The 27,257-nt window shown below is 43.6% G+C and overlaps 2 protein-coding genes across 5 annotated transcripts; both read right to left on the reverse strand.

Annotated features, from left to right (window-relative positions):
- Window positions 1–268: 268 nt before the first annotated feature.
- On the reverse strand, window positions 269–13,993 carry mapk4 (mitogen-activated protein kinase 4). Of its 4 annotated transcripts, none has more exons than XM_020052770.3 (7): window positions 13,730–13,993; window positions 12,894–12,980; window positions 10,553–11,629; window positions 6,847–6,991; window positions 5,994–6,155; window positions 5,374–5,593; window positions 269–4,478 (listed from the first exon to the last, which is right to left on the reverse strand). In XM_020052770.3, exons 3-7 carry the CDS (start codon window positions 11,147–11,149, stop codon window positions 3,377–3,379), a joined length of 2,226 nt encoding a protein of 741 aa, XP_019908329.2. In that variant the 5' UTR covers window positions 11,150–11,629; window positions 12,894–12,980; window positions 13,730–13,993; the 3' UTR covers window positions 269–3,376. The 4 variants fall into 4 exon arrangements, with proteins under 4 accessions (XP_019908329.2, XP_019908331.2, XP_034152334.1 ...); XM_020052772.3 differs by lacking the exon at window positions 13,730–13,993 and having other exon boundaries at window positions 10,553–11,118; window positions 11,211–11,629; window positions 12,894–13,115; XM_034296443.1 differs by lacking the exon at window positions 13,730–13,993 and having other exon boundaries at window positions 269–3,373; window positions 3,408–4,478; window positions 12,894–13,115.
- A 5,000-nt stretch (window positions 13,994–18,993) lies between these two features.
- Window positions 18,994–26,721, reverse strand: tspan36 (tetraspanin 36). Its single transcript, XM_010877091.4, has 7 exons — window positions 26,516–26,721; window positions 22,898–23,089; window positions 22,551–22,625; window positions 22,087–22,182; window positions 21,483–21,632; window positions 20,820–20,903; window positions 18,994–20,540 (listed from the first exon to the last, which is right to left on the reverse strand). Exons 1-7 carry the CDS (start codon window positions 26,573–26,575, stop codon window positions 20,463–20,465), a joined length of 735 nt encoding a protein of 244 aa, XP_010875393.2. The 5' UTR covers window positions 26,576–26,721; the 3' UTR covers window positions 18,994–20,462.
- Between the last annotated feature and the right edge of the window lie 536 nt (window positions 26,722–27,257).

Here is a 27,257-nt window from a genome sequence, read left to right on the forward strand (position 1 = left end):
ATGAAACCGCATCGCCCCTGCTCCGGAGATTGTTAGCATCCTGGCATGCAATTCCCAGAACTGACCATCCTGAGTCCGTGTGTCGGCCTTCAGACTGTCACGTGATGTTGTGCATGGATTCAATTCCTCATGACCAAAGTGTAAGATCATCTTCAGTAAATCTAACCGCTCATGTTAGCTGTCACTGATTAGTAGCGACCATAGAACAACATTGAACGCATGAGACAAGTGCTGTGTTTGACATGACACACTAAAGCCTATACAGTGCAAAATTCACTAAGGCCCATAGGGTTTATTTCAAACGTTTTTTTGGTGCCTGACTGCTCACTCCTGAGGTGTTTTTTTATCAGGCTGATGGTGATGATCGGCGAGGCTGATTACAGTAATATCACTTCTGTTCATTCAGAATCTCCCTGTTATTAGAAAGCAGTTGTGCTGAAGCTAGACAGAGACATCTTACTATGCCACCATGGGATTCCCCAATGATATCTTACTGTGCTATCGAGGGAAAACCCCTTTTCAGCCTAATAATAATTACACACACACACACACACATACACACACAGAAATCCAAAAAAGCTGTACTTAACCTTAAAATGTCAACAACCAATTACAGACACATGGAAGACACTGTCAGAAACAGTAGCGCAGTATGTAACTGTCATACTGGAAGTCATGCTCGGCAGCAGAGTCAATGGTAAAACGTCTGATCAATGTCATTATAGGAGCCCCAGAGGCCATCTCCCCTTGATGGATCCTTAGTTCTGTTCCAGGCCTGCAGCACAGCTAGCGACGACTGAGCCAACATGTGCATCCATCAATACATTCAGACTCCAGTGATTATAGGAGAAACAAAACACTTAAAATGAAGATAAAGTCAGTGGCTAGTTTATTAGGTACAACACCACGTTCACGAAAATGGATCAGTCCATGACAACGTGGCTGGGACTTGCTGTTTTAAGCGGGCAGACAGGCATCGAGGTGTTCGGTTACTGCTTGACTAAACGTCAGAACGGGCGTAATGAGTGACCCAAGCAACATTGAGCACAGAAACTGACCCCCCACCCCACAGACTTTTCACACATGATAGATTCTAGTGTTTACAGAGAACGGTGTGACAAACCACCAAACAGCGGCAGTCATGTGGGCGAAAATGGCATTTGATGAGAAAGGTGGAAGGTGATTAACATGAATCCTGCAAGCTTATGGGCGGGCCACAGACAGACAAATAACGGCATAACAATGGTGTGCAGAACTGCATTTTGGAAAACACAACTATTCAACCCTTCTCAAAGATGGGCTGTTGCAGCCCATGACCACACCGTCTTCCACTACTATCTGCTAAACACTGGATGACATGGTTGCAGTGTTAACTTGATCATCAACACTGGTCAGACAAATCCTGTTTTAATTATTCTAGGGTGACCTGCAGAATCCTTAGACCTCAACTAGGGATGCACCTATCAGATATCGGGATCGGAAATTTGTCAGATACTGGCCAAAACTGGATCGGGTATCGGCGATAGCGAGTCTATGTAATGAGCCGAGACCTCGAGACAGATAGTAAAAAGAGTGTGCGTAAAACACGGCGTAAGATGTAGATGATGGGCAGACCGGAAACATGCTGGCTATGGTAGTGAACCAAATAACATCAGTCAACAATTTCTGCAGACTGGAATGACTTTAGGCTTGAAACAACCACTAGTAAAGTAGTTGCAAAGCAAGTGTTTCAAGGGTGACAGTAGAGAAGCATAGGCTTGCTAGCTAAGGCTTATTAAGTTGGCTAATACTAGCTAGTTTACACCAGACTAATTGAAAATACATAACTTACAACTGTGGTATTTGTAATCTCAAAATCTGTTCAGATTCATAGCTAAATAGCAAACCTACCTGTTTGGTGTTGTACAACCATTATTTTAGTTTTTTCTTCAATCGTTTAGCCAGATAGGTATCGATTAGCCTAACAGTATTCTACTGCCACTTTGATCAAGTTGCGATTGATAAGCTAAACGTGGCAATTCACATGGAATTGTATGATTTTAAACAAATAACGATAAAAAAAATGTGTATAAACTTTAAGGAAAATTGTCAGTTCGTCACATGCCCAGTTTTCGCTGCAGTGACTTTTTGTCCAATACAAATCCACTTTCATACTCTACATTGCTATCGAATTTCAACAAATACCTTGCTCTACATTCAAGTGTCTTTGGTGTGAATTGATGTTGTTAAAATTGTGTACGTTAATTAAATGTTGTATGTCATACAGTTCAGTCATGTAGAAGAATTATGGCAGAGTTCCGTACTCGGGATTCTGTATCGTCAATGAAAAAGTAGTATCGGCGCATCCTCAACCCAACAGAGCATCTTAGGGATTAAATCAAACTGGCCGTTCGTAGTTCGAATGCATTGGCATCTTATAACTGCATGATGCCAGTGCGTCAGGTCGGACAAACAGCCCTGTGGAGCGTTTCCGTCACATTGTAGAACCCATGTCCGCTGAAGTATTCAGCCTGATCTAAATGCAAACGTGTCCACTGCCACTTTTGCACGGATGTACCCAATGGACATGGTGTATATTATTCTTTGCTGTAGGAAGACCGGTAGTTATAAACATGTCAACGTCAACAGCAACAGAATAACAGCAGCGCTGTGTTGAAATTTGAACAGAATGGTTACCAAACATTGCTGGTTGCATTATTTTCAAATTACTACTATTTTCAAGCTATATACCTGGGAATTTCTTTCTAGACCCAACTGTTGGGTCATTTGCAAGCAAAGGGTTGCTGCTTTAACGCAACACACTGCTGGCCTACTAAATAACCTTTCAGTTAGATACTGGAAAATGTACATTCTTTAACAGCAAGGAGCATATCTTTGTTTGTCCTTTGATGTATACTGGCCTTGCTCTCCTCCTAAAGTACAGAAAATTGTCTGTGATCCAAAAGAAAAAGCAGCACTTTTTTGAGTAAACAGTGTAGTTGTACTGCCACTCTTAAGAAAACAAGTTCACCCACATATTTAACAGGTTAAAAAGCTATTTTACTAATTCAATCATTGAGAGCTGGGAGTCTGGGGTGGCATATTAGGTGGTTGAGGGTGGCCTGTTAGGAGTTGGGAGTCTGGGTTGAGGGGGGCCTATAAGGAGTTGAGGGTTTGGGGTGAAGGTGGCCTATCTGGAGTTGGGTGTCTGGGGTGAGGGTGGCCTGTTAGGAGTTGGGTGTCTGGGGTGAGGGTGGCCTGTTAGGAGTTGGGTGTCTGGGGTGAGGGTGGCCTGTTAGGAGTTGGGTGTCTGGGGTGAGGGTGGCCTGTTAGGAGTTGGGTGTCTGGGGTGAGGGTGGCCTGTTAGGAGTTGGGTGTCTGGGTTGAGGGTGGCCTGTTAGGAGTTGGGTGTCTGGGGTGAGGGTGGCCTGTGCTCTGTAAGTCTGGGGATCCCATTGATGTTGGCCCGTTTGACTCTGTCCTGACTGCCCCCCAGGTCCTCACTCTGACCACAAAGCTTAAGTGCTCGAGAGATGAACACATCCAGATCAAACAGCCCCCCTTGCTCCCTCGAGGGCAGCGCTTGTGGGGGCTCGTGTATCGATGAAGGAATTTGAGGTGAACCCGGGGGCGGAGTTGAGGGTTTAAAGGGCAGCGGGGAAGCTGGAGGGAGGGTGGTTGGAGGCGGGCCGAGTGGACCCTCCTGCTCTAGTCCAGATGAAGGCCGCACGACTGGCGAACAGCCCTGGGGGATGGGGGCGGGGTGGGAGGTGGGAGAGAGGGGCAGCGGGGGTGAACTGGGCCGTGGCAGGGGTTCCTGGGGAGGGCTGGGGGAGCGCAGGCCAGACTGTGTGCTTTCCACCCAGCGAGAGATCTCCTGGAAAAGGTCTCCAGGCCGCTCCCCGACCAGCCGCTCCTCAACAGACCCCTCCTCAACAAGCTGCACCTGGACAGGCCGCTCCTCGACAGGCCGCTCCTCGACAGGCCGCTCCTCGACAGGGCACTCCTCGACAGGCCGCTCCTCGATAGGCCGCTCCACGACAGGCCGCTCCTCGACAGGCTTCTCAACACGGGCCCCTCCAGACTCCAGCCCCTCCGACACAGGATGCTGGCTGGTTCTCTTCCAGTGTGACAGATCCAGTATCAGTTTGGGCTCTGAGTAGTGCTGTGGCTTGCCGTCCCTCCAAGCTATTCGATCCAGGTAGGAAGGGGAGCCCACCTTGTAGTCACAGGAGCGACCACAGTCCACCTCAGCGTAGGCCCCACTCCCGCTGACCCGCTCCATAGAGGTGTGGCAGGGATCCAGGAAGCGTTCGGCGGAGCTGCTGTGCGAATACTTGCGGGGGTCCACCTGGGCCTCCTCCAACAGTGGGTTGGAGCCGGCCCTGGGGTCCTTAAGAACCTCCTCATCTGAGTGGCCCACCTGTGACACGCCAGGCCTGCATTGACACCCACTCTGTTGCTGCCAGCACAGGTCTGACGACAGACTGGTCTCGTACCTGAACAGTGAAAAAAAGTTGGCCTGTCAGCAGGGCCGATTCCATGCATAAGCGATATAAGCAGTCGCTTAGGGCCCCGGACTGTTAGGGGGCCTCCGACTGCTAGGGGGCCCCCGACGGATAAGGGAGAGGGGGCCCTGAATGAAATTTTGCTTAGGGCCCCAAAAGGATGGAGCCGGCACTCCCTGTAAGTGAAACATCTGAGTGAAAAAAACAACCCTGTTTTAATTATTAATTCATTATTTTAAGACCATATTGGTGTGGTTATAAACCACACATACGCATGATGGCTCAGACAGTGTAAACTAAAGAAAAGTCATTTTGGTCACATTTGCCTGTACTTATTCAGTTTCTCTCAAGCATGGTTCAGTGTTCAAATTAAAATGGTATTTGTTGAACGCACAAGGTGTAAAAACACCCAGAAAAACAAGCTAGTTTCTGGTTTCTTGCTGAACATAATATAAATAATATCAAAAATAAAACAATTCTAATTAAAAGAAATATATATATATATATATATATATATATATATATATATATATATATATATATACGTATCTGACAAGAGTATGAAAACAGTAAATGGCTCCCTGGAATACTTACATAAATGTTTAACAAGGAGGGCGTGTGTTTAGATTGGCCATTGGTTGTTATTGTCACTTCCCAACTAGTTCTAGAATTATAAGGCGTTAATATGAGACTTGTTAGCGTATTGTTAACATCACGTGGGGAATATCTAAACAATGCTATATCCTTTTTAACTTTTCTCCCAGTTTCCAATCAGCTTTTGAAGCCTTGTTTATAACTCTATAAATGTACAGCTCTGGCCGACAACCGGGAATTCAGTTGACTTCGTGTTTACACAAATCGATCTGGGACCAGTCTGGTCACCCACCTGTCCCAGTGAGAGCAAGAGGACTGGATGTGGCTGGGATTGTGACCGGACTCCGTGACTAGGCTGTCGTCTAGCTCATCCTCTATGCGGAAGGGCTGGGGCGACATGGGCTCGTCCTGTGGACACGAGTACTGCTGCAGGAAGGGATGTGCCAAGGCCGCCTCCGCCGTGAGCCGGTCCATAGGGTTAAAGGTCAGGATACGTTCCAAGAAGTCAATGGCTAGTGGACAAGAGAATAATACATTAGTCAGACACGTGTGTTGAGGGTTTATGGGCAGAAATCCAAAATAAACCCCTTATTGTTGTAAAAAGGCAGCCTGGGACTTATGGAATTTTAAACTCTCATTTTGGGCTTGATGTGTAATATGTTGTTTACATGTGCATAATCGGTTATGCCACAGTTATCCATGACAGTCCATGTCTGAATGCAAGAGGTTTTGATGAAAGGACACAAATCGCCATATGCATGATGTAGTACACACTGTGAGGGACTCTTTATTTGCTCAGCAGCACCACTTTTCCAACCGGTGGCCAAAAACCTTTAAGGAGGTAAAAAGGCACCATCGGATCCTAGTTCACACTGCCTTCCTTTCCTCTGCCATCCCCCCTACCACTCTCACCGTCTGTGTCTACCTCAGGTAGCAGCTCCCCAAGGGACCTCCTGACCCTCCAGCCCTGAGTGACGTAGAAGGGCATGACCTGTAGGAGGTCCCGACGATCCTCGTCCCTCAACACAGGCACCGTGTCCAGTATTAATTGCATCTGTTCCAGCTCATGGGCCCCTGCAGAGAGAGAGGAGGAACCAGACCGGAAGCCAGAGAGAATCAGGAAGTGAAGAAGAAGCATATAAATAGAACCATGACTTCAACAAGATAAAGGTAATTTTTACATAAGAATCGGATAATGTGCCTTGTTTGCTTCAGCAACCAACTGTATTTCTGTGGTAGTCGACAAAGTATAAAATGTCAAAAGCTAAATAAAATCTGATACTAAGTTTTGATATTTGCCAAGAGTGGTGAGGAGTACAGAAGTGGCTCACCCAAGTGCAATTAGACCAATGCCTGGATAAAATCTGAAAGCACTCAATAATGCCCAAATAATATTTTTTTTCCCCCTTAGAGTTCACCCAGTGTACCCCTGCCAGCAGGGGGAGCTATAACAATACTCCAATCACTGATCAAATCTAAATTCCATCTAGCCTTGGCCACATAACAATTTGCAGACATTATCCAGAATACAGTACAGTGCTTAAGCCCACCCAAATGCACAGACTGTGGACGCTAGTAAATTGTGGTGCTTCATTTTTAATCTATCCTTTATTTGATCAGGCAAGTCAATTAACTACAAATTATATTTTTTCCAGGCCACATAAACCAAGACTCTTTTCTGCCCAACAGCATCACCACACTGGAATGGTCAATCTCTCTCACACCAAACTCATAGCCGCGCCTCTCCAGCGGCGCGGGGCCTTACCTGCGAAGAGCATGCGTCCCGTCAGCATCTCAGCCAGGATGCAGCCCGCTGCCCACATGTCGATGGCCTTGGTGTAGTTGTTAGGGGAGAGCAGCAGGCGCGGCGACCGGTACCACTTGGTCACCAGGCCCTCCGACAGGTAACCCTGGGCCGATGCAAGGTGTGCCAGTCAATTGCCAGGAAATGAACAGCAATGTACATACGCCGAGCAACTCCTCAAACTCACTTAATACAAGAGTGGAAGGCAGATTTCCTGTTTCACTTTGGCTATGCTTCTGTATATCGATCCAGTTGTTACGGAGGAGGTCGGAGACATTTCTTTTTCAGTCATCAGTAATAATCCACCTTCCTCCTTCAATGAGGCATTTTAACACACTGCAACTGGACCACTTTATTCCCTTTCCTTGTTCATTTGCAACATTTCACACACACAATGAGATATCGCGAGATACTACAAGGACCCTGTCACGCTGAACGGCAACAACCGTGTGCAGTGAGTGACTAGCTTCTGCAGGCTCTTGAATGAAGTGCATAATGCCACGTATCCAGGTGAACATCCACAGTTCTCTCCACTCAGCACTAAAGGATGACAGAGCACAGTTCAATGTTTGATCCAGGCAGCTGAGACAGTCATAGGGCCTCCCTAGCGCGTACTCACCCCCCCTGCCTCCTGTTTTCTTTTCTCACATCCCGTTTCTCCTTGACTCTCCAACTGATAAATAATTTGTCGAGTTTGACAGGGTTGGCTGCATTGGCAGGTGGAGGGATTCACATGGACCTCCTCCGGTCTGACTAAGCGATACGTCAAAGCTCTGCTTTTCTTCCAAAATCACAGTTCATTCAGTCAGTGGTGATTCCAAAAGCTGAAAGAATACGATGGCAGTGGAGACACACCCAGTGTTTACATTATAACTGTACTTTTCTGCAGGTAACATTATGTTTTATCTATTAGCACTTAAATGAATGAGCCTGCGACAATGCCATTGGGAGGGCAGCTGACAACAAGCCTATTTAAAACTGAAAGGTTCTATTTACCATCCCAAGACAAGCTCTCGTGAATTCCAGACAATATCTACACCTTGGTGATGTAATTTACAGTGTTGCTGCTGACAGTCACCTCAATAAATAAGATGTAGACTATCACAACGCCATCTGCTTTGTCTCCAGGGCCCTCTGCGACACAATGATCTTTACTCTTTGGTGAATAGTCCCTCTCTGCACACACTACGAGTCCCTCCTAGTCAAATCCCAACTCTACCTCAGCTCGCTCCTCAACGTCTGCTTAGCCAATAGAAATATGCACTTCAAAATACACCTTGTACCGGTCACACCAGAAGGCAAAGCCACTGGTCGTCATTCTTTTCAGGTCTCAGCAGCTGCTGTCCAATCACTGTACCAGCAGAGCACCTTATTCCATCTGTATTATGCATTAGCTCGTATGGTGAATACCGACCTATACATCTCACCTCTCTGTTCATAGGTATCACCACATAGGGTGTTATTTTTCTCTCGGTATATGTAACAACACACATGGAGTAACGTAGTGATCCTCCTCATTGCTTTTTCCCTCCCACTGTATGTCTGTTCTTTGCAGGTTTGTGGTTGGATGTTACATACTCTTGACGGTGGCACTCAGGTGTCTTGTCCAACTCAATCAACCAATCAAACGTATTTCATAAAGAGCTTTTCAAACAGCTATCACCGTGTGCTTTCACCTCCATCTGACTGCTTGCCATTTACCAAAAGAGAACCAACCCAGTGGTAGTTTTCTGCAGCGGCCTGTCAGCCTCTGTCCATGCCCCCGCACAGCACGCCTGGCATGGGGACAACCAGAGCTCTCTGAGAGACACCGTGATTGCATCACATCAATAGGGTAGGGATTTCTTCTCTGAATCAACACAGACCCTGTTAAAGAGGTCAAGACAGAACATTATGTTCCTCTGAGACAGAGAGAGAGAGTTCTACAGGTCTGTCTGGACTGAGGATCAGCTGTGAATAAAGGTTGTTCGGTGATTTGGACATTCCACCCAACATAATCCCGACTGTGATGACGAATGCAGGCCAGGGCCAGGTAGGAGGAGACCCAGAATGCACTTCAGCTCCCACGTCTCAGGCTGACCTCGCACAGTCCCACTAATCGAGAGCAGCATAGACGTTTTTTTGTTTGACTTCATCCCAGGAAACAGCACGGGCCGTTGTTATTCCGGCTACACTCTTGGTCAGTGTTATTCCGGTCCCGCTCACAGCCGGATCACTCTCTCTCCCGTCTTTCTGCACCCTGCTGCCCCATCCTTGGATCTCTGGGCCCGGTCAGGACAAAGCTCCCCTTTCACTTGGCCTTTGCTGGCCTGCTAGTGTTACACACTGTGCTCCATCACAATAATAAAGCGGCGCAATAAAGCAGGAGAGAGTCACATGAGTCTCTCTTAATCCACAAAAAAAAAATTGAAACGGGTAGTTTTGATCAGTTTGTATAACGTAACACGTTTGGAACGTGGTCATAAGAATCCCCACTCCTGCACTAGCAGTGGATAGACAAGACAATCACTTCCATTCATGCGAAGAAGAGTATGTTCACAGTTCCATAGGAAGCAGCCGACCTTGTGAGCCGAACATGATCATACACGCACCATGAAGAAACACGCACAAAGAATCATCTTAATACGAGCAAATGCTGTTTGAAAATGATGAAATAAAGTATAAAAATGCAAGAAATACAACTTTGCTCAGTCCTCAGCCTCTGGTCAACGGTTTCTGGTTTTGAGCGGTGTGCCACAACTGAAGAATTCAATAATATGGAGCAATTGCTTAAAAGACACTGTTCTAGCTCTGTCTTCGTCTACACCAAGAAAACAGCCCAGGCCATGACTCCTATCTTACTACAGATTACATCTCCCTCAAAGTTGCCTTCCATTGACAGAGCCAGGAGTTGTTTCCCTGAATCATAGTGTCTCGGAGTAATAAGATGACCGGAGAAGACATGATCCTAGACCATCATTATGACCCTGGTCTATTCATTCCCATGGCAACTCACCGTGAATATAGTGTCATCTGATGACAACGTGGCTCAATAGCGAATATAGTCTCATCTTATTCAGTTATGGTTTTATTTTGTTTTTATTCTATTTCTATGTTTCTATGTTTTACCAGTCGTTAAATGATTTTTCTGTAATGCAAGTTCTGGTGCTATCAGAGGAACAACCTCGGTGTAAATGTAACAATCTGCCGATGACTGATAATGCAGGTTCTTGTGCTGCTGTTTAGACATCGATGTAGGGTATTATCTCACAAAAGGACTGACGATTTTAACCAAGCACTGGAGCGTGAGTATTGAGACACCGGGGTGGTGCAGTAAAACAGTTATGGGAACTGTAATTCATTGAGGATGAATATAAAATACATGTACAGACATGGCATAAATGTCCCCCTGGAGACAGCCAGGTTAGACATGGATGCAGAGATTATCTCACAAAGGGACTGACGGGTTCATCCATGTGCTGGAGTGCAAGGATTGAGATGCTGGGGTGGAGAGTCCCCCTGGAGGGTGGTTAGATAATTGAAACAATATGTTTTTGTTCTATTGCATTATTATATTTTTCTTTGTAAAGCATTTTGAATTGCTTGTATGTATGAATTATGCTATATAAATAAACTTGCTTTATTGCTTGCTTATGACAGCGTGTCTTAACAGCGAATATAGTCTCACCTTATGGGAGTAATGTGGGTCTACGATTCGGGCAAGGCCAAAGTCTCCGATCTTGAGCAGTAGCTGGTCCGTGTTGAGAAAAACGTTAGCCGGTTTGAGGTCACGGTGCAGCACGTTGGCTGAGTGGATGAACTTGAGGCCTCGTAGGAGCTGGTAGAAGAGTAAGGTAGCATGTCCGCCTGGCAGGGGCCCCTGCTCCAGCAGGTGGGCCAGGTCCGTCTCCATGCACTCCTGGATGATGTACAGGGCGCTCAGCTGGGCCGGATCGCGGGGCAGCGGGCAGCCATAGGGCCCCAGCACCTCATGCACGCGCACCACGTTCTCGTGCTGCAGGCGGCGCGTGATTTTGACCTCGCGCAGGGCATGCTTCACGGTGACCGCGTCGCGCATCAACAGCTTCTTCACGGCCACCCGCCGCCCGCTGCGCCTGTCCACAGCGGACAGGACCAGACCAGTGGCCCCGCTGCCCAGGGGCTTGGGGTCTGTGAAGTAGCCCCCAAGGTCAAAGCCGTGGAGAAACAGCGGGGAGTCCTGATTGGCCATGGCAGACCTCCACCAGTTGTTGTCTGGAAAGGCAGAGAAATCAGAAAGGCTCATACATGACTCGGGGGAATATATTATATATTGTTCCGCAGCAGGTGAGCTTGTTCCACCTAACTCAGATAGTGGATATGTTGGATCAAGTGACGTGGGACAACTCTACACCCGGGTGTAGGTTGAGCGTTGCCATGGCAACACCCCACCGTACATGCCCGCTACAGACTGGTGCGTGGCATGGCAGAGGCGGAGGATCGGTACTGCTCTCTAATCCCGGAGGAACAGTCCCAGCAAAACTCCAGCCAGAGAAATGAGTCAAGTGTCACATTCACAGATATTCTGGAGGATCCCTCTTCTCCCATAGCAACTCCCCCGCTGGTCGGCGCAGCCAGGCTTCCCACTCAGTCGCGGGCTGGTGGCATTAGGTTAATGGGTGTCCATGTAATCCCTCAGTAATCTAGCAGCGGGTCGCCCCGGAGTCTGTGGAGCTGTGGCTCGGCCCGGCCTTCCTCTGGACTCTGGACCAACATCACACACCTGCTGCTTATAGTGAGGGAAGGGGAAGATGAAGCAGGTTACACACGGACTGCGAAGACACTGCTCGAAATACTGCTTGTGTTCGTACATTTTACGCTGTGCAACGGGCACGATAATGCACAATAAAAATGTTTGGGCCTCCTATTCACACTCAGTGTTAGTATAGACAAATGACTTGTGTCATTGTATCACTACCTGTGGATCTAACGTAATAGCTGGAAGGAACAGGTATAGCATACATTGCATAACCAGGAGAACAAATCTAAACACACCACAAAGCCTATTTTAATATAAATATTTGCAGAATTCAAATAACTTATAACCTAAGCGACCCGGCCCCAGATGAAGCGGAAGAAGATGTATGTATGTATAACCTAATATAATCTAATAACCTATTATTATATGATGTAATTATACTAGAAATATAAGGTAAACTGGGTTACAATCCGGAAGTGAAAATACGACCACAAGTAAAAACGGGTGAACTACCCCTTTAACTATACTAATTCCCAACCTGACCAATGCGCTCAGAACATAGCTTTTCGTTTTGAATGTGAGCTTCATTCTTTACTACAAAATATGGCTTTTTTTGGTTGTACAAAATACATTTCCAGTGCTATGTTGCTGACGTTATGTTTCTATGGAAAAGAGGTTTAACACTAGATCTGTAGATAGGATAATGTACAGTTGGCTAACTTTATAAATAATGTATAGGTCTGAAACTGGATATGGAGTCTGCTATGCAATCTGTGCGTTATTGTCAATTTCTGGCGTTACGTAACACATGTATAAAGCCCATCATAGGCTAGTTGATTAGTAGTATGATTTTCCGTTTTTTAGGCTAGACGCATATCTAGAAGTAGCCTGTCTATCGTTATTGTAATTACACTAGATAGAGAAAATATGTCATATTTAGCTACCTTGTTATTCCAGTATTCTCATTTTACTATGGATGTCTATTTAAACATGTTTTCACAATGATATAGCTTATAGGTTGGCATCTGCACAATGTTACCGGCTGCATTTGCCTTTGTGTGTGATGGAGGAGATATTGTAGCTCCCGAATCGCAGCGGAAACATTCAAAAAACCTAAATTATTTCAAAGGGACGAAATACAGTACAAACTAAAGATAGCCTAATACCCACATTTACTAATGCCGTGAGTACCTGGCCTTTATTTTGCAGGCGAGTGTAGCGTTATCTTGACATCGGCCCATCCATTGAGAAAACTACAAAGGCACAGTATCAAAACACAGCAAGCACTCACCATAACAACCTACAGTATGCGGCTGTGAGCATCGCAGCCTGGTCCCAATAGATACAGCCACGATGCGTGTTTTCAGCAGTCTGTTAACTGTCAAAAAGAAAGTAAAACATCACAATTGTTGATTTTTTTGTTACTGAATCAGATAGCGAAACTGCACCCGTGCCGAGAATGTTGTTACGGTAAGACTCCGCTGCTCGCACGGAGAATATATCTGGGCCGGAGCAATAGGCTACCGCTTTTTCCGATCTGTTCCAGTATAGGCTAGTGTTATCTATGCACAGCCAGTAAGCACACAGGCTGGTGAACGCTGCACCATTAATGATTGAGTGTTGCTCTGCGCTTTTTCTTTTGGTAGCCTAGTTACCTTAAGGAGCGTTCGTTGTAACCTTCTCTAAAAACCAAACACCTGTGTGTAGCTAACTACAATGGGAATTTGCCAAAAAACGCGGAATTCACGTTTCACGTGTATAATAAAAAATATCTGACTGTAAGTAATGCACATTGTGAATAGTGAAATCTTGCGATGTTTGAACTAGATAATGTAGACAAAGTTTGAACTCTTTTATATAAATTCACCAAAATTCTAAATGTTTGGTTATAAAAACCATGCAGCCTAAAGCCACCCATTAATTGGGCTTTAGGTCTAGCTTACTCAGTGGCACTCTATTCACGTCACTTCTTATTATTAAATGGTTTATAGGAAATAACCCCGCAGTCTATTGTACATAATAATATATTTTGTTGTATCCCTTATTTAGTATGACTGATAACACATTTTCACATTGCAAAATTGGAAAAATGTCAATAAAATCACTCTATTGTTGTCCTACTTGTACCTGAAGTAATAGGCCGCCGTAGAATGGTCAAGATCACGATGAAGCGGGTTGAGTCACCTAGCTGAATGTAGGCTAACAGGGTGCGAGTCCAGCCGTGGTAGGCTGTCCAACGATTTCTCAGTTTTGGGGGAATACAGACGGACCTGTTACCTGCTCCCGAGCTGTGTAGCACAAGCAACAGGAGAACAAGATCAAGTGGCACTCATCTCGTTTAACGCCAGTCTGACATAACAAAGGCAATCTCAATAGGCGGTCCGGGTATGTCAGAACATCAAAGCACAAGTGAGAGTTTGACCTTTGCTCCTCTGTTCTCTATTGCTTTAATATCGTTCCTCAAGCGGGAGAGGAGGTGGATGACATCACAGATTCCCATGAGACAAACTCCTTGAATGCCTTTAGGCCTACACCTTGTCTAAAACACTATTTTCTTTCCTCCCATTAGTTTGTGTGGTGAACTGTATTGATGTCATTCTGGTACTGCGCATGCTGTGTACCTGAAAGAAGTCATTACTTTTATTTCCCCCAAAATTACAGTTGGGAGACATGGACTAGATGGGCCATGAATCAGTACAAAACCCAACAGAAAGAGACAAACCTTTTGACTGATTGAGAACAAGATTGATTGGAAGGCAACATATGGTGATAAAAGTCTATAGCAATGGAATTTTATATATTACTTCAAAACTGATTTTGTGTCAAGTGATTTACCTGATGCATTTTTTTGTCACAGCTAGCATTGAGTTGTGTAGAAGTTGCCACTGGCTCATCGGCGTAAGGTTAACCTATTTTGTTAATTTACCATTTAAATGATCCAGAGTGACTTACAATAGCAAGTACATTTTCATACTGGCCATACCTGGGAATCGAGCCCACAACCCTGGCAAGGTAAGCACCATGCTCTACCAACGGAAATAGTGTTAAAATGGTTAGAATTGTGAAAAGGTAATTATTTTTCACAATTCTATACAATAACAGTCAAAAGTTTGGACACTTACTGATTCAATTGAAAGGGGGTGTGCAAACCTTTGACTGGTAATGTGCGTATTTCTTATTGGACGTTCTCTCTTAGAGTCTTAAGCAAGCCAAATATGAAGACAGGTAATGCTGTAAAGTGCGATAATGATATGTGCCCCACAGCAGGACGACTGGGGAGGTGATTTCCCATAAGCCAAGTCCTGCCATACAAGCTGTGAAAACAGTATTTTACTCTCTTCACAACTGTATTCTGTGTCACGGAGTAGGCTGAAATCACAATATACAGTCCATAGGCTTTACAGTGCAATACAACCTGCACCCAACAGTATTCCAGCCTTGTTTACCATTATGTAGTCCATAATGTCAAAAATTTGATCATATTTGTGTAACTTCAAAACAAAAAACTTTTATTTTGAAGGCCAAATGTCAATTGTCTTTATTCACCTTCAGAGGTAACCTGGGACAATTCTCTGACAGATATTCCCTGTGACTATTGAGGTGTAGTTCAGTGTTTATTAGAGTGGAGTGATCAGTGACGTAGGAGGCCTGGTTCTGTAAGTCATTCAAGCACCATGCACGGAATGAGAATTTTAATTATGTTGTTTTTGTCAGCCACTAAAACATCCCACACTGGCTCCGAAACAATTATATTATCACAACCAACAGCTCTTGTTTTGACGGACCATTTTAGTTACCAGTTAAACAGCAATGTCAATGAGTTTTAAGCCTTATTTGAATCATTCATTTATACCAAGAAAAAACACTAGCTCAGAATGTAACTGTTTAATCTGTATTGTCTCAGAGGACCCTGTGAACCCAGATTAGCAGTGGGTAGGGGAAGAGCTCTCACGGAGGGACCTGCGATTACCACAGAGATGAGGCCATCCTGAGTGGGGGAGGGGAGTGCAGAGAGCCAGCTGTCAAAGAGCTCTAATTAACTATTAGTTTAATGGGGATTATAAATGTCGAGCCTGATAGGCTAAAATGATACAGAACAAGAATACTAGGGCAACTCTGTATTTTACACATGAAAGTGTGTATGTGTGAACTGGAAATGTGTTTCTGTGCATATCCCACTCTCCCTGAGGCATGCTCAGAGAGCACCAGGGAATCAGACATTATTGATGACCACCTGAAATAGTGTCCCCAGAAATTGAGCGCAATGTCATAACAACCATTCACTTTCAAATGTGGAACTTCTTGGCCAGCTGAGGGATGATAGGTGATTCTACACGAAGGTTATTCACTTCTTAACAACATATTACACAACCAGCTCAGGTTTAAAATAATTATGATGTTCATTGCGGGAGTCCCAGACCTGCATCTTAAAGTGAAACATGATCTTTCCCTGAGCAGGTTCCTCTTTTCCTAATTAGGATCAATTATTATTCTCTCTGGAGAGTAGATGAGGACTGGGCCAGGGGCAAGGCCAAATATGTCACTGGCTCTCTCCAGTAAGTGCCATGAAATCTTTTGTGACCAGAATCAGAACATCCGTTAAATGTCCCATCCAAAAGACAACACCCTACACAAAGCAATATCCCCCTTCACTGCCCTGGGACATTTTTTTTAAAAATATTTAAACCTGGAAGAGTCCCTCGTGCTAGCCCTCCAGAAGCACCTCCAGCAGTGTCCGCTTGTAAATTCAAGGAGCAACTGATCCTAAATATTCTACATTTAATATGTTTAAAAAGGTATCTTAGAAGGTTTACAGACAAGTGTGATCTCGCAAACTGTCATGAATGAGTCTTCACACAGACAGCACCTCGGTCAACAGTTTGGTAGTTCATGGCTAGCAGCAGTGAATGCTATATATTCTTTAACAGCGAAGGACGCAGCCTGTGGGCTTAAAGATTAAGCTATGGAAATATGAAAGTGGTTTTCTATTGAGCCAACACATGTAGCCTTTGCTGTGAATGCAGTTCCTGCTAATTTGTGAGCATTGACTTGAAATGTACATCGCTCTGTAACGTTGGACTTCAGTGACAGTCTGTCTGTATATCCTAGACTGTCTGCCCTTGTTGTTTGTCTGTCTGTCTGCGTCTCTTCTAATTAAAAAAGACAGCATCGGTCAAATGGAGTCAATTGTTGCTATCTGAAGGAAACACAGGGATTGAAAGATTGTCAGCTGTGTCTGTTTCTGTGCTTAAGAACATACGCTAAATGAAAGAGCGGGTAACCATAATTTCAAAGTTCTCTTTGAAAAACAGGTTAGATTCAGCTCACGAAAACAGCCTCTGTAGACCAAGGGAAAGGCTTGGTAATTTTATTATAACATAAAAAACAAGAAGTGGTGAATGAGGACCAATTAGAAACAGAGAAGTCAGTGACACTGTAAGTATGACAAATAGGTCATTGATAACTGTCACTGGACTTGTTTAGCAGTGAAAACGGTCATAAGTGAAACATCTTACATTAGAGTCTTGGAGGTATTTAGACAAAGCCACTGTCTTTCATTGATACATAATAAAGCTGCACATCTGAAGAGCTGACACTTAGTGACTTTGACCAAACACAGCTGTCTGGGCATGGGGAGTTGGCCTCGCGGTTTCCAGCTACATGACAATATTACACAGACGCTACCGGCAGTGACGCCATCTTCAGAACGCTGTCCTTGGATCCACTTTGAAAGGCAGTGTGTTTGGCCGCTCCGCAGTGCCAGCATCAACATCCTGTGGGTCAGGTTACGGGCCAAAACACTGTGCAGGAGTGGGTGGGAAATAAATAAATTAGGAGCAGGTTGGATTTTTCCCCACTAGAACACCTGCCACACTTCAGTGCGTGGAATGTTTCCGAACAGGGGTGGCCAGCAGAAACAGTGGACTTCAGCTGCATTTGCACAGCACAGAGTAGGAGTGCTGATCTGACTCTGGATGGGGTTTTCCCTTAACCCTAACCCTAACTCTAACCATAATAGTTAGAAATTGACACAGGTTCTTCTGCTTCTACATCAGCAGTGGTACTCTGAGATGCTTGATGAAAAATATATTACCAAGTAAATAAGTAGTCATCACATACTGCATGCTGAAACTCCTAAAGATGCATCTCTGTGGTGTTTACACAATAGATTCGTATGATTTGCAAATTGGGGAAAAGTACGTAAGATGCTGACATGGTACACAGAACAGGCCTGTTTTGTCTCAGGAGAACCACTTTCAGAACATCTGTCTGAAATTATTTAAATAATTTCATCAAAGTTCATATAAAAAAAAAACTAAACATAATGCTTCAGATTATTATAACAGCACTCAGGCCGATCACATAGATTGAGTTACAAAAGCACAGGAGGAAAGAAGGACGACAATGTTATCCATGTCTGCATTCCGAAGCAGGAAAACTGTTCTTTCTGAAAAAAGAAGACTCCGTTTAAATGGGGATGGGAACTGGAGTGGGGAACGTGTGTGTTTGCATGTGCTGGATTCAAAATCCTTTGTAGCAAAATGTTATCTCACCTGTTCATTGACACTCTGGTGTTCTCTGCTGGTTGATCCATTTACTACAACAACTGTATGGCTTTTGAATTATTGCCTATAGGACTGGGACAGGAAGTCACCCCTTAGAATGTTTAATACATCAACAGGTACTGAGGTTTTCTCAATGCCCTCGTAACCAACCCATTTTTCTTCCTCCAGTCTCCTATTTTTAACCATGTAATTCTAATTCTGTCTCTGCGCTCTACATTCGATTAATAGATTGAATCCGTCAACTGATAGCGCTGCTACTTCATTGAATGGTTTCTAATACTGGGGTTTCTATACATAATTATGGCACTGACAGAACTAATTTCTGCATGTTAATTGTTTTGTGTCGTTTTAGGGTTGAATTGGTGTGGCAACAATGACATACTTAACCGTACATACATCATGACAATGACCATTTCATTACTTAGCATAATGAAAGTCCTTCCTTTCCTTTCAAAAGGTTACCTTTGTGCTTTGCTGAAGTTACTTATGGTAAGTTCATTGGTTTGTCCAAGTGGTGATGAGTAGTTTTAGCACTGTGTTTTATGGATTAAGAGGATGGTCAAAAAAATATTTAATATACTGCATAAATCAATAAATATAAAGTAGGCTATTGAAAGAACTTAATTTTTTTTCAAAAAAGTACAAAAGTTTAGGCTGTTTTTAACAATTCACAATTGCTAGTTCTACAACTTCTAGTAATTAGTCCTTTGCAGCATTAATCTTCTGGGAAAGCTCAGCTAATGAGGTAGTGCCATATATTTCCTATTTCTTCATTAAAATAAAAAATAAAAATGTATGCAAAACCAGTAAATGACATCAAGTGGGTCTTCGTAGTTAGCTTTTAATACATTAGAAATAAAATATACACAACCAGGTCCAACTGTCTACTGTAACAGAAATACATTGAATTACTTAAGACCTACAATGGCATAGAAAACAGCTTTGGGCATGGACATTCAAAACAATACATATTATAAGCATTGATATCTGAAAGGCCCTTGGCAGTCCTTTCATAACCGTCCAGGTTCACTGTATCTTATAATACAGTGTTGACACAACGGAGAGCCTTTTGCCGGGGCGTGTTGGAGCCATAGAGGGGAAAAGCAGCACATTCTGGAATTGTCTGTACATTTTAACCTCTCCTCTAGTTGAACTGTCAGTCATAGTGCACCCCTCACTTACTCAGGGTCTCTGCCAAGCAACGAGGGGCTTACAGCAAAAACCCACTACCAACTGAACGGTTCACATAAACACAACAGCATTTTTTAAAAATGCATTGACGAATCACCTAAAACAACAATTAATGTAACACGCGTTCAAACTCATCCTCACCCACTGCGCTTTGACACCAAAAAAAAGTCAGAGGTTAAGGCACAGACATTTCAGGAATTTTAATGGTTTCCCCTTTAAATCATTTTTGACAGTATCAAAATACCACTGCAATCTTTAAAGGGGAAATTTGGGATTGGCACATTCTTTTTGGGACTTTTAAATGAATGATATACAGACATTGTTTCTTAAAGAACTTACAAATCCCTCTTGAGCATAGTGCAACCGTCTTACCTAACTGCAGCCTAACATCAGGTTTTCCTCAGCTGTTTGTAAACACTGTATGGAAGTCATCACAAACAGTCATTGTGTTAAAACTATAATTGTGACCTCATGCATGCTCAGTCCCTAACTTTGTCTATGAATTTGAGAGTGGTTTCATTTTCCACAACCTCATTGCCTCAGAGGGTGACCAAAATGTGTTTGAGTCTTGTTGACTAAATACAATATTTACCCTTTGAAGGGAACTAATGCCATGTACTGCGGGTATGCTTTATTTTTATAGTATGTACAGTTGCAAATTATAAAACCATTAACCTTAAACCATTGTGGTTTCCCATTGCTTTAAATGTTGCCAGGTGGTTTGGTGTGATGACATCTGCCCAGTAAAGCTATATGAAAACTGTAAAGACAATGTTCCTCAAAGGATGATAAAATATTGGCGTGTGGAACACAAGTCCTAAGGCTGTGACAGGTTTTCCCAAACTAAGGGTCACGACCCCATGTAGGATACACCTCAGTAAACCGCCGGTAGCCGCTAGATGCGGTTGTCATAAACAGAACAGTTCCTGTTTTTTTCCTTCCTACAAACATGGATCTATCCTAAAAAAATATATTGTCGGGGGTACCCCTGCTATATAACCTCACAGTGCTGAAAACAAGCCAAGAGAGGGGTCAAGGGTCAGGATCTAGCTTTACAAGAAAAGCTTTTGAAGCACCCTTCAAGCCAGCAGGACCAAGTAGTATCAGGCATATAGGGGCTGGTAGCCAGGTCGACTGGCACTTTTACAGGTGATCACGCACACGCTCAGCATCCCGAAAAACTAAAAGAGAAAGACAAAGTAATTCATTTAAATGAAATAGAGAAAAAAGTTAATTGCACCAAGATTTGAAATAGGTTCTTGGATCTCAGAACAGTCCAGCTATCCCCAGTGTGGTCCCAAATCAGCCTATGTCCACAGCCAAATACTTTAAATATTTCAGCTTATTTGGGGATTGGCCTGAAAACAGCCAAACCCTTCAGGCTAAACACTGGTACAAGTCTGACAGTGGAACAGCAAAAGAAACATTAGCAAAATCAAAAGGACAGACTGGTGCATTACCTTGATGATGGCAAAGCCAAGGATTACCAACATGGCGTAACTCATCACATCCTGGAGGAGCTGTTCCAGTTTAACCTCACAACCCTGGACACAAGCAAAAACACACCAAATATAGGTAGAGAATAACAAGGATCAAAGTACTGTAATTACCATCACCCAAAAAGTTTGCTTTGGGTGATTCTACCTAGTTTGCTAAGGCTGCACTAGGTAGGAATTTCTTCAGTAAAAACACTATTACAGCATTTTGTAATTACAGCAGGAATTAGCAGTATGTCATCCTGGTCTCTAGCTGTTATAGTTTCTTACAGCAAGCACCCTATGGTGTACTTATGCTATCTACATATATCATCCAAGTAAAATGCGTGTTCACAAGACAAGCCAAGGAGGAATGGGATTGCTGGAACAGAATTGGGCTGGAAAGTAGCAGCACACTCCAAACATTATAAATTGACATTCTACTGTGTTGCTAAATAACTCTTAGAGGGCCTCATTAGCTTACATAACATGTTTATAGGGGACAAACATTTATTTTTGTTACTGAAAAAATCCTAACCCCCAGCCCTTTACCTCAGCTCCCACACCTCACCATCTTCCCCTGATCTTCCCCCTTATGACAGGAGACGCCAAATGGCTAGCTTTAAAATGCACAGAACCGGGTCCTACCGGAGTATTGATCAGGTCCAGTTGGTCCAGTTTGCCTGTGCACTGGGTGTTGTTCCCCTTACAACAAGAAAGGGGCACAGTGTTGTTGGACTGGCTGAACCAGGGGGTGGTGGTCCAGTTCAAATAGTTCTGCACTCCACAGCACTGCAGCTGTGTGGGGAGGGAAAACAAAAACATGGAGGCTGTTTCCTGATCAGTCATGCTGTAGTGCTTTTCACTGGTTCTAAACCTGCCCCAAGCTGACAAGAGCCTATCTCCTATATCCAGACATTTTGGTTCCAGCCAGTATGCGCGCTAAAACCAGAGAGGTGTGTTTAGAGGCACTGAACAATTTCTTCAATGCAGACACAGAGTAGCAAATGTGACCAGTTTAAAGGAACTGATGCTCAATCTGATCAGGATTTAATCCAATCCTGCTTTGTCAAAAAAATTCATTTTAAAGGTGATGTGCCCTGTGCTCATTTAGACCACATTCTGGGGGTGTATGTGGCCTGACATTTCCTTAAAAGACCACAATGTCCCATGTTTGTCACTGAAATCCCTACCTGACTGTCTCAAACCAAAAATATGCTAATTTCAATTTAAATAAATGAGTAACACTAACCTGAGACTGAAGGTAATCCACAGCCCGCGTTTCCGCATTACTGCCATCATACTTCTGGAACACAATGCTCATCGACTTCTCCAAGTCACCTCTTATCTGCAAACGCACACACACACACACACACACACACACACACACACACACACACACACACACACACACACACACACACACACACACACACACACACACACACACACACACACACACACACACACACACACACACACACACACACACACACACACACACACACACACACACACACACACACACACACACACACACACACACACACACACACACACACACACACACACACACACACACACACACACACACACACACACACACACACACACACACACACACACACACAAATAATTAAAGGATAGAACATGATTAGCATATAAAAAGACTTGTAAAGCGTGGTGTAAAGGTTTTCAAATGTAGCACTCTCTCACCCTGCCTTGGTAGATGAACCCAAAAACGAGCGCCGCGACCTCTGCAGCAAAGATGGCCAGGATGATCATCAGGAACTGGAAGGGGGAGAAACCAGGCCATTAACCTCACAGGGAACACAAAGTAGTGGCGCAGTAGGAAAGGGCTTTTTAGTCCACTCATACTGTGCTGTTTTTGACGGAGACCTCTGGGCCCTGGTGTGAGGGCGGTACTGAAGACAAACGCGTGTTTATGAACTGCAAACGCTGATCATGGTTCAGTTTGGGGAGTGTCCCCGCTAATGGTGAAGGTCAGGATTTGGGGACGCTGCTCCCGAATCTGTGCCAAGTAGAACCGGCGTCGTACTCACACAGCTCAGGCCCATGGTGGACTCTCGGAGGGTGGCACAGCAGCCGACCGTCCCGAAGACGAACATCACTATTCCCACAGCGATGATGATGGCCGCGGGGATGAGCGTGTACTTGTCCTCCAGGAACGTTCCGAAGCTGTTGTAGCTCTGGATTATGTAGGAGCCGACGTAGACAAGGGCGCCACCTGCTGCCTAGAGTAAAGAACAAAACACGAGCTGAAATCACCTTTGTGTCGGTTTCGTAGAAATGTCCGTAGTCACGGTTCCTCTTAAACGCGGTCTGTGAAATCTACAGGGTAATGTGGACTGTACATTTGGTTTTTCCTGTGAGGTATTTTACATAAAAAGCCACATTCCAAATTAACAAATAGTTGTGCTTGTGTACACTCCCTAGTCACAGACATGGAGGCATGAGAGCAGTAACCCCACCACACAGCAGAACGGAAGAAACAAGGGAATGAATAGGACTGACAGGTAGGAGACGTAAAATGTACATGCCTGTCCCCCGTGTGAATTAAACACTCTACCCTGGCTATGTAAACACCATGCTCAAACAAATTAGCTACACAGATAGGCCCCCACAGTACACTGGACTTGAGTCTGGGTTCACAGAGATTAGCCAAATTCATACAATTGCAGCTTTGTCCTAGCAACTACAGTGTATGCAACAAATTCCCTGGTTGTAAAGAACTAACCAATCTTCAGCATAAGCACGAAAATGTAATAACGCCATATTAAACATGAAAAGCTAGATTCAACAAAAATCTGGTTTTAAATGGATGACGATGTGAACACATTCAGAATGCACTTGAAATGTTTTCCATGGAACCCCGCTGATGTTATATTAAGAAAAGCAAAGATGGAATTGTGACCCAAACTGCAGTATGAGTTTACATTGTGTGGGGGCGTGACAGCACAGTTCTCAAGTATGTGCATTTATGGTACCACGGTTCAGGCCCGATCACCATTTTCTGGTGCCAATCAGTTGGTCCGGAATGTTTTTCCCCTTTCTAGATATCATCTGGGAGGTACCGAGAAAAAGACTTATTGCAGAGAGAGAGAAAAAACGAAACAGGTCTGGGCAGTGAGGCCCTTCGGCTTATCAAGGTGTTTGCTATCCTTGCAAGTTAACCCTGATCTTACCATCAAGAAACCAGTGCTTTATTTTTTACTTGGGTGAACCATCCCTTTAGGTTAGTCATGCTTTTAAGCCATGACCACACAAACGGCAGGGCACTAGTAGTCAAATGCCTTGATCAGGTGGTGGGCCGTTGCCTAATAGCCCTTCAGATGTGAGGCTCTGGAGCACATGAACCAGTTCTCTCACAATCAGGCCTCAGTCACGGGACTCACCACCCCTCCACCCTGTGAAACACACACCCACCCACTACAGCATAATCCTTCCTGGAACTTAGATCTTGTGCCTCAGATATATGACAGTGCAAGAAAAAAAGAAAAAAAAAAGTACATCAGAAAGGAGTGGTTACTGCATATTACGATAGAGGAAAAGGGATGATCATTTTCTTGCTAGTCATTACGTTTCTTTTTTGAAACCATTTAACAGTGGTCATGGTCATTTCCTGTACTGCCTAGAATTGTTATATTACAGTGTATGTATGTATGCATGCATGCATGCATGCATCTCATTCTTTCAGCACAAAATCATTTATTTTTTCTGATTCTCTTACCAAACTCTAAATAGTATTAGTATTGGTCGCTTTAGAAAACTGATACAGAGACTGAAGTAAATTTTTTACCTGGTGATTACAACTCGATTCTAACTCTTCTTATTGAATTAGTTATTTCAACTAGAGAGAATGCATTTCCTAGGCATGTTTTGCACTTCTAAGATCGTTTAGGAGAAAGACGTTTAGGAGGAACAGGTTTCCGTTACAAAGGAGAAACATGTAGTTCGACATGTTCTGGAAAACGTCCTATTGAAAATTTACATTACAAGGAGAATTTCCCTTTTGCAAAACTCAAAGTCAGATGTTACCTCACTATGAAAAACATAAGGGGTACTATAATAGTAATTGTTATAAATATCCATTACAAATGTCAGCCAAGCTTGCTAACCATGTGGATGTAATGGCGCACATAAAATATGAACACATTTCCATGCTCGTTTTGGGGTTACTTAAGATGACATGGCTATTAAAACAAACCAAAATGCTTACATATAACCAATACTTCTAGGAATATGTGGCAGGTTAACAAATGATGTGTGTAATGAAAACAAAACCATGGATAAAGTTTCGCTTCACAAACACTTTTCAGGATGAGGAACCATCAAGCATCAACTTACAATAAGAATTGACCTTTTTAGGAGGTCCCCTGAGAAAACCCTTTAAAAAAAATATATATATATATATATAAAAATTAAATCTCCCACTCATCATGTAGCGGAGAAAAACTTGTCATGTAACAATGTTTAGCTCAACAAACAAAGAAAGAACGTGCATAATGGATTAAGACAGATGTACTGGGCATGGAAACTGCCCTGGCATTTCTAACACACTAACCTATTCTTTGTCTGACATCCACAGACAGGCCTTTCCCGCTTTAAGCCCCCTATTAGACAAATGCTGTAATATATGACCAGTAGACACACACACACACACCTAAAGGTGTACCAGCCCATCCAGCATTTGCCAGAATTGCCATATATTCGGTCAGTGTAAACATGACTGGGTGGCACTGCTGGGCCACTCAGTCTACCAAACTGCCCGGTGGTTTGGTTGTGTGAGGCAAAGAAAAACCAGGGAAAATGGCAGTTGGTCCAGAACAGAGCAGCACTTGTTGCATTTAGGTGTGGCAGGAGGGCGAATGTCAGCAACATGCATGTCAATCTCCCCTGGCTCAGAGCATCACCACTGGTCTTGAGATGATGGTACAGAACAGTAAACACACTGTTCAGACAAGCATCAATACCACACAATGCATGTAGCTAGAGGTAACCTATGGTGGTATGCGTTACATTTAAGTCCTTCGGCAGGTGCTTATAGAGAGACTTACATGAGTGAGTGCAGACATCTTTTGTATTGGCCGCTGTGAAATCTGAAACCACTAAACAGCAAATCTGCCATGCCCTACCAACTAAGCTAGATAAGGATAAAGCAACTGAATAAAGCAGTGTTTTGATTTTTTTTATATATATATAATACATGCATGTACTCTGTTTTTACATCGTTCAGAAAGATTTCTAATGGCGTTTAACAATTAAAATAATAAAACTGTAGCAGTAGATGTGTGGGATATCACTGACTAAATGTGATATAAGCACATTGAAGTTAAGCCCACGTTGACCATTTAGACAGTTGAGAATTGAGTGTGCTACGAGTAATGTTATTGATTTTGAAGCATAAGTTAATTGAGAACAAATTTAATGATTCATGACTTTAAACCTTTAGTTTGTTATATCACCAGGAACATTAGTATTATAAACCGTATACAGCCTTTAAACCCGAACACTCATCACACTGACGCCATAACCTACTAAACCAGTGGTTTCATTTAACGAACATCTGCTCATTCAAGGTGAAAGAGGAAGTTAGGTTGCTGTTGGTAGAAAAACAACATATCAAACGAGCAATACACAAAAGTAGACCAAGCACTTACCCAAAATATTAAACTAAGCAACAAAAGTACTGTTTTGGATGTTATAATTCCGCAATCCATGTTGATATGGTCGTGGGAGCCTCTCAACTGATGAAATGTGATCGCGTTGATCCCGTTTCGAATTATAACGATATAACCTAACCTACCAGCGTTGAAAGAAACGTTTAATGAAGCGGTTACAGTCTGCTTTTACAGCTTTGAGTCGCTACTGCATGACTGGTTGCTGACGCACGATCACATGCTACAGAAGCAAGCAGCAGCACGCTCGATGAAGGGTCCTAATGCCTACCTATTACAATCGTATAGGGACCATTTGGGAAGTGTATACATGTCTTTAAGCCTACTTTATCGCGTTTTTATGAGGGAGTGCGAATTTATAGCGTTTTAATTAGGGACCAGCCTGGCGCCTTATTAAAGTGGCTATGTCGTTACACAAAGTATTTATACAAAACAATGTGTTCAGGTTGTCACTGGTTTACAGCACCGCTGAGCCCTATTATGTAGTCCGGGTGAGTAGAACTTTAGTTCAGCGGTTCCCAACCAGGGGTACTAGGACTAGAAAATATATTATACAAAATTGTTCCATGTACCCGAGACATTCCCAATATAAAATTTCCCGCCAATCCATCAATTTGCATTTACATATAGCCTACTTATACTTGCTTTAGACACTGGCAGTACTATCTGCTCCAACCTAAACTACCCTCCACCAGCTAACACTAGCTATTCCGGTCAAATGTTC

This window comes from Esox lucius, chromosome 13 (assembly GCF_011004845.1).
Source record: "Esox lucius isolate fEsoLuc1 chromosome 13, fEsoLuc1.pri, whole genome shotgun sequence".
NCBI lineage: Eukaryota > Metazoa > Chordata > Actinopteri > Esociformes > Esocidae > Esox > Esox lucius.

Excerpts from the sequence above, each read along its gene's own strand:
- mapk4 (XM_020052770.3), bottom strand. The coding sequence starts at position 11,149 with ATGAGCCTTTCTGATTTCTCTGCCTTTCCAGACAACAACTGGTGGAGG. Across the intron at positions 6,992-10,552 it reads ACCCACATTACTCCCATAAG|GGTTACCTGTCGGAGGGCCT; the intron begins GTGAGACTATAT and ends GCATCGGCCCAG. Across the intron at positions 4,479-5,373 it reads TCTTGCTCTCACTGGGACAG|GTACGAGACCAGTCTGTCGT; the intron begins GTGGGTGACCAG and ends TTCACTGTTCAG.
- tspan36 (XM_010877091.4), bottom strand. The coding sequence starts at position 26,575 with ATGGATTGCGGAATTATAACATCCAAAACAGTACTTTTGTTGCTTAGT. Across the intron at positions 21,633-22,086 it reads TGGATTACCTTCAGTCTCAG|CTGCAGTGCTGTGGAGTGCA; the intron begins GTTAGTGTTACT and ends CTCCCCACACAG. Across the intron at positions 20,904-21,482 it reads TGGACCTGATCAATACTCCG|GGTTGTGAGGTTAAACTGGA; the intron begins GTAGGACCCGGT and ends GCTTGTGTCCAG.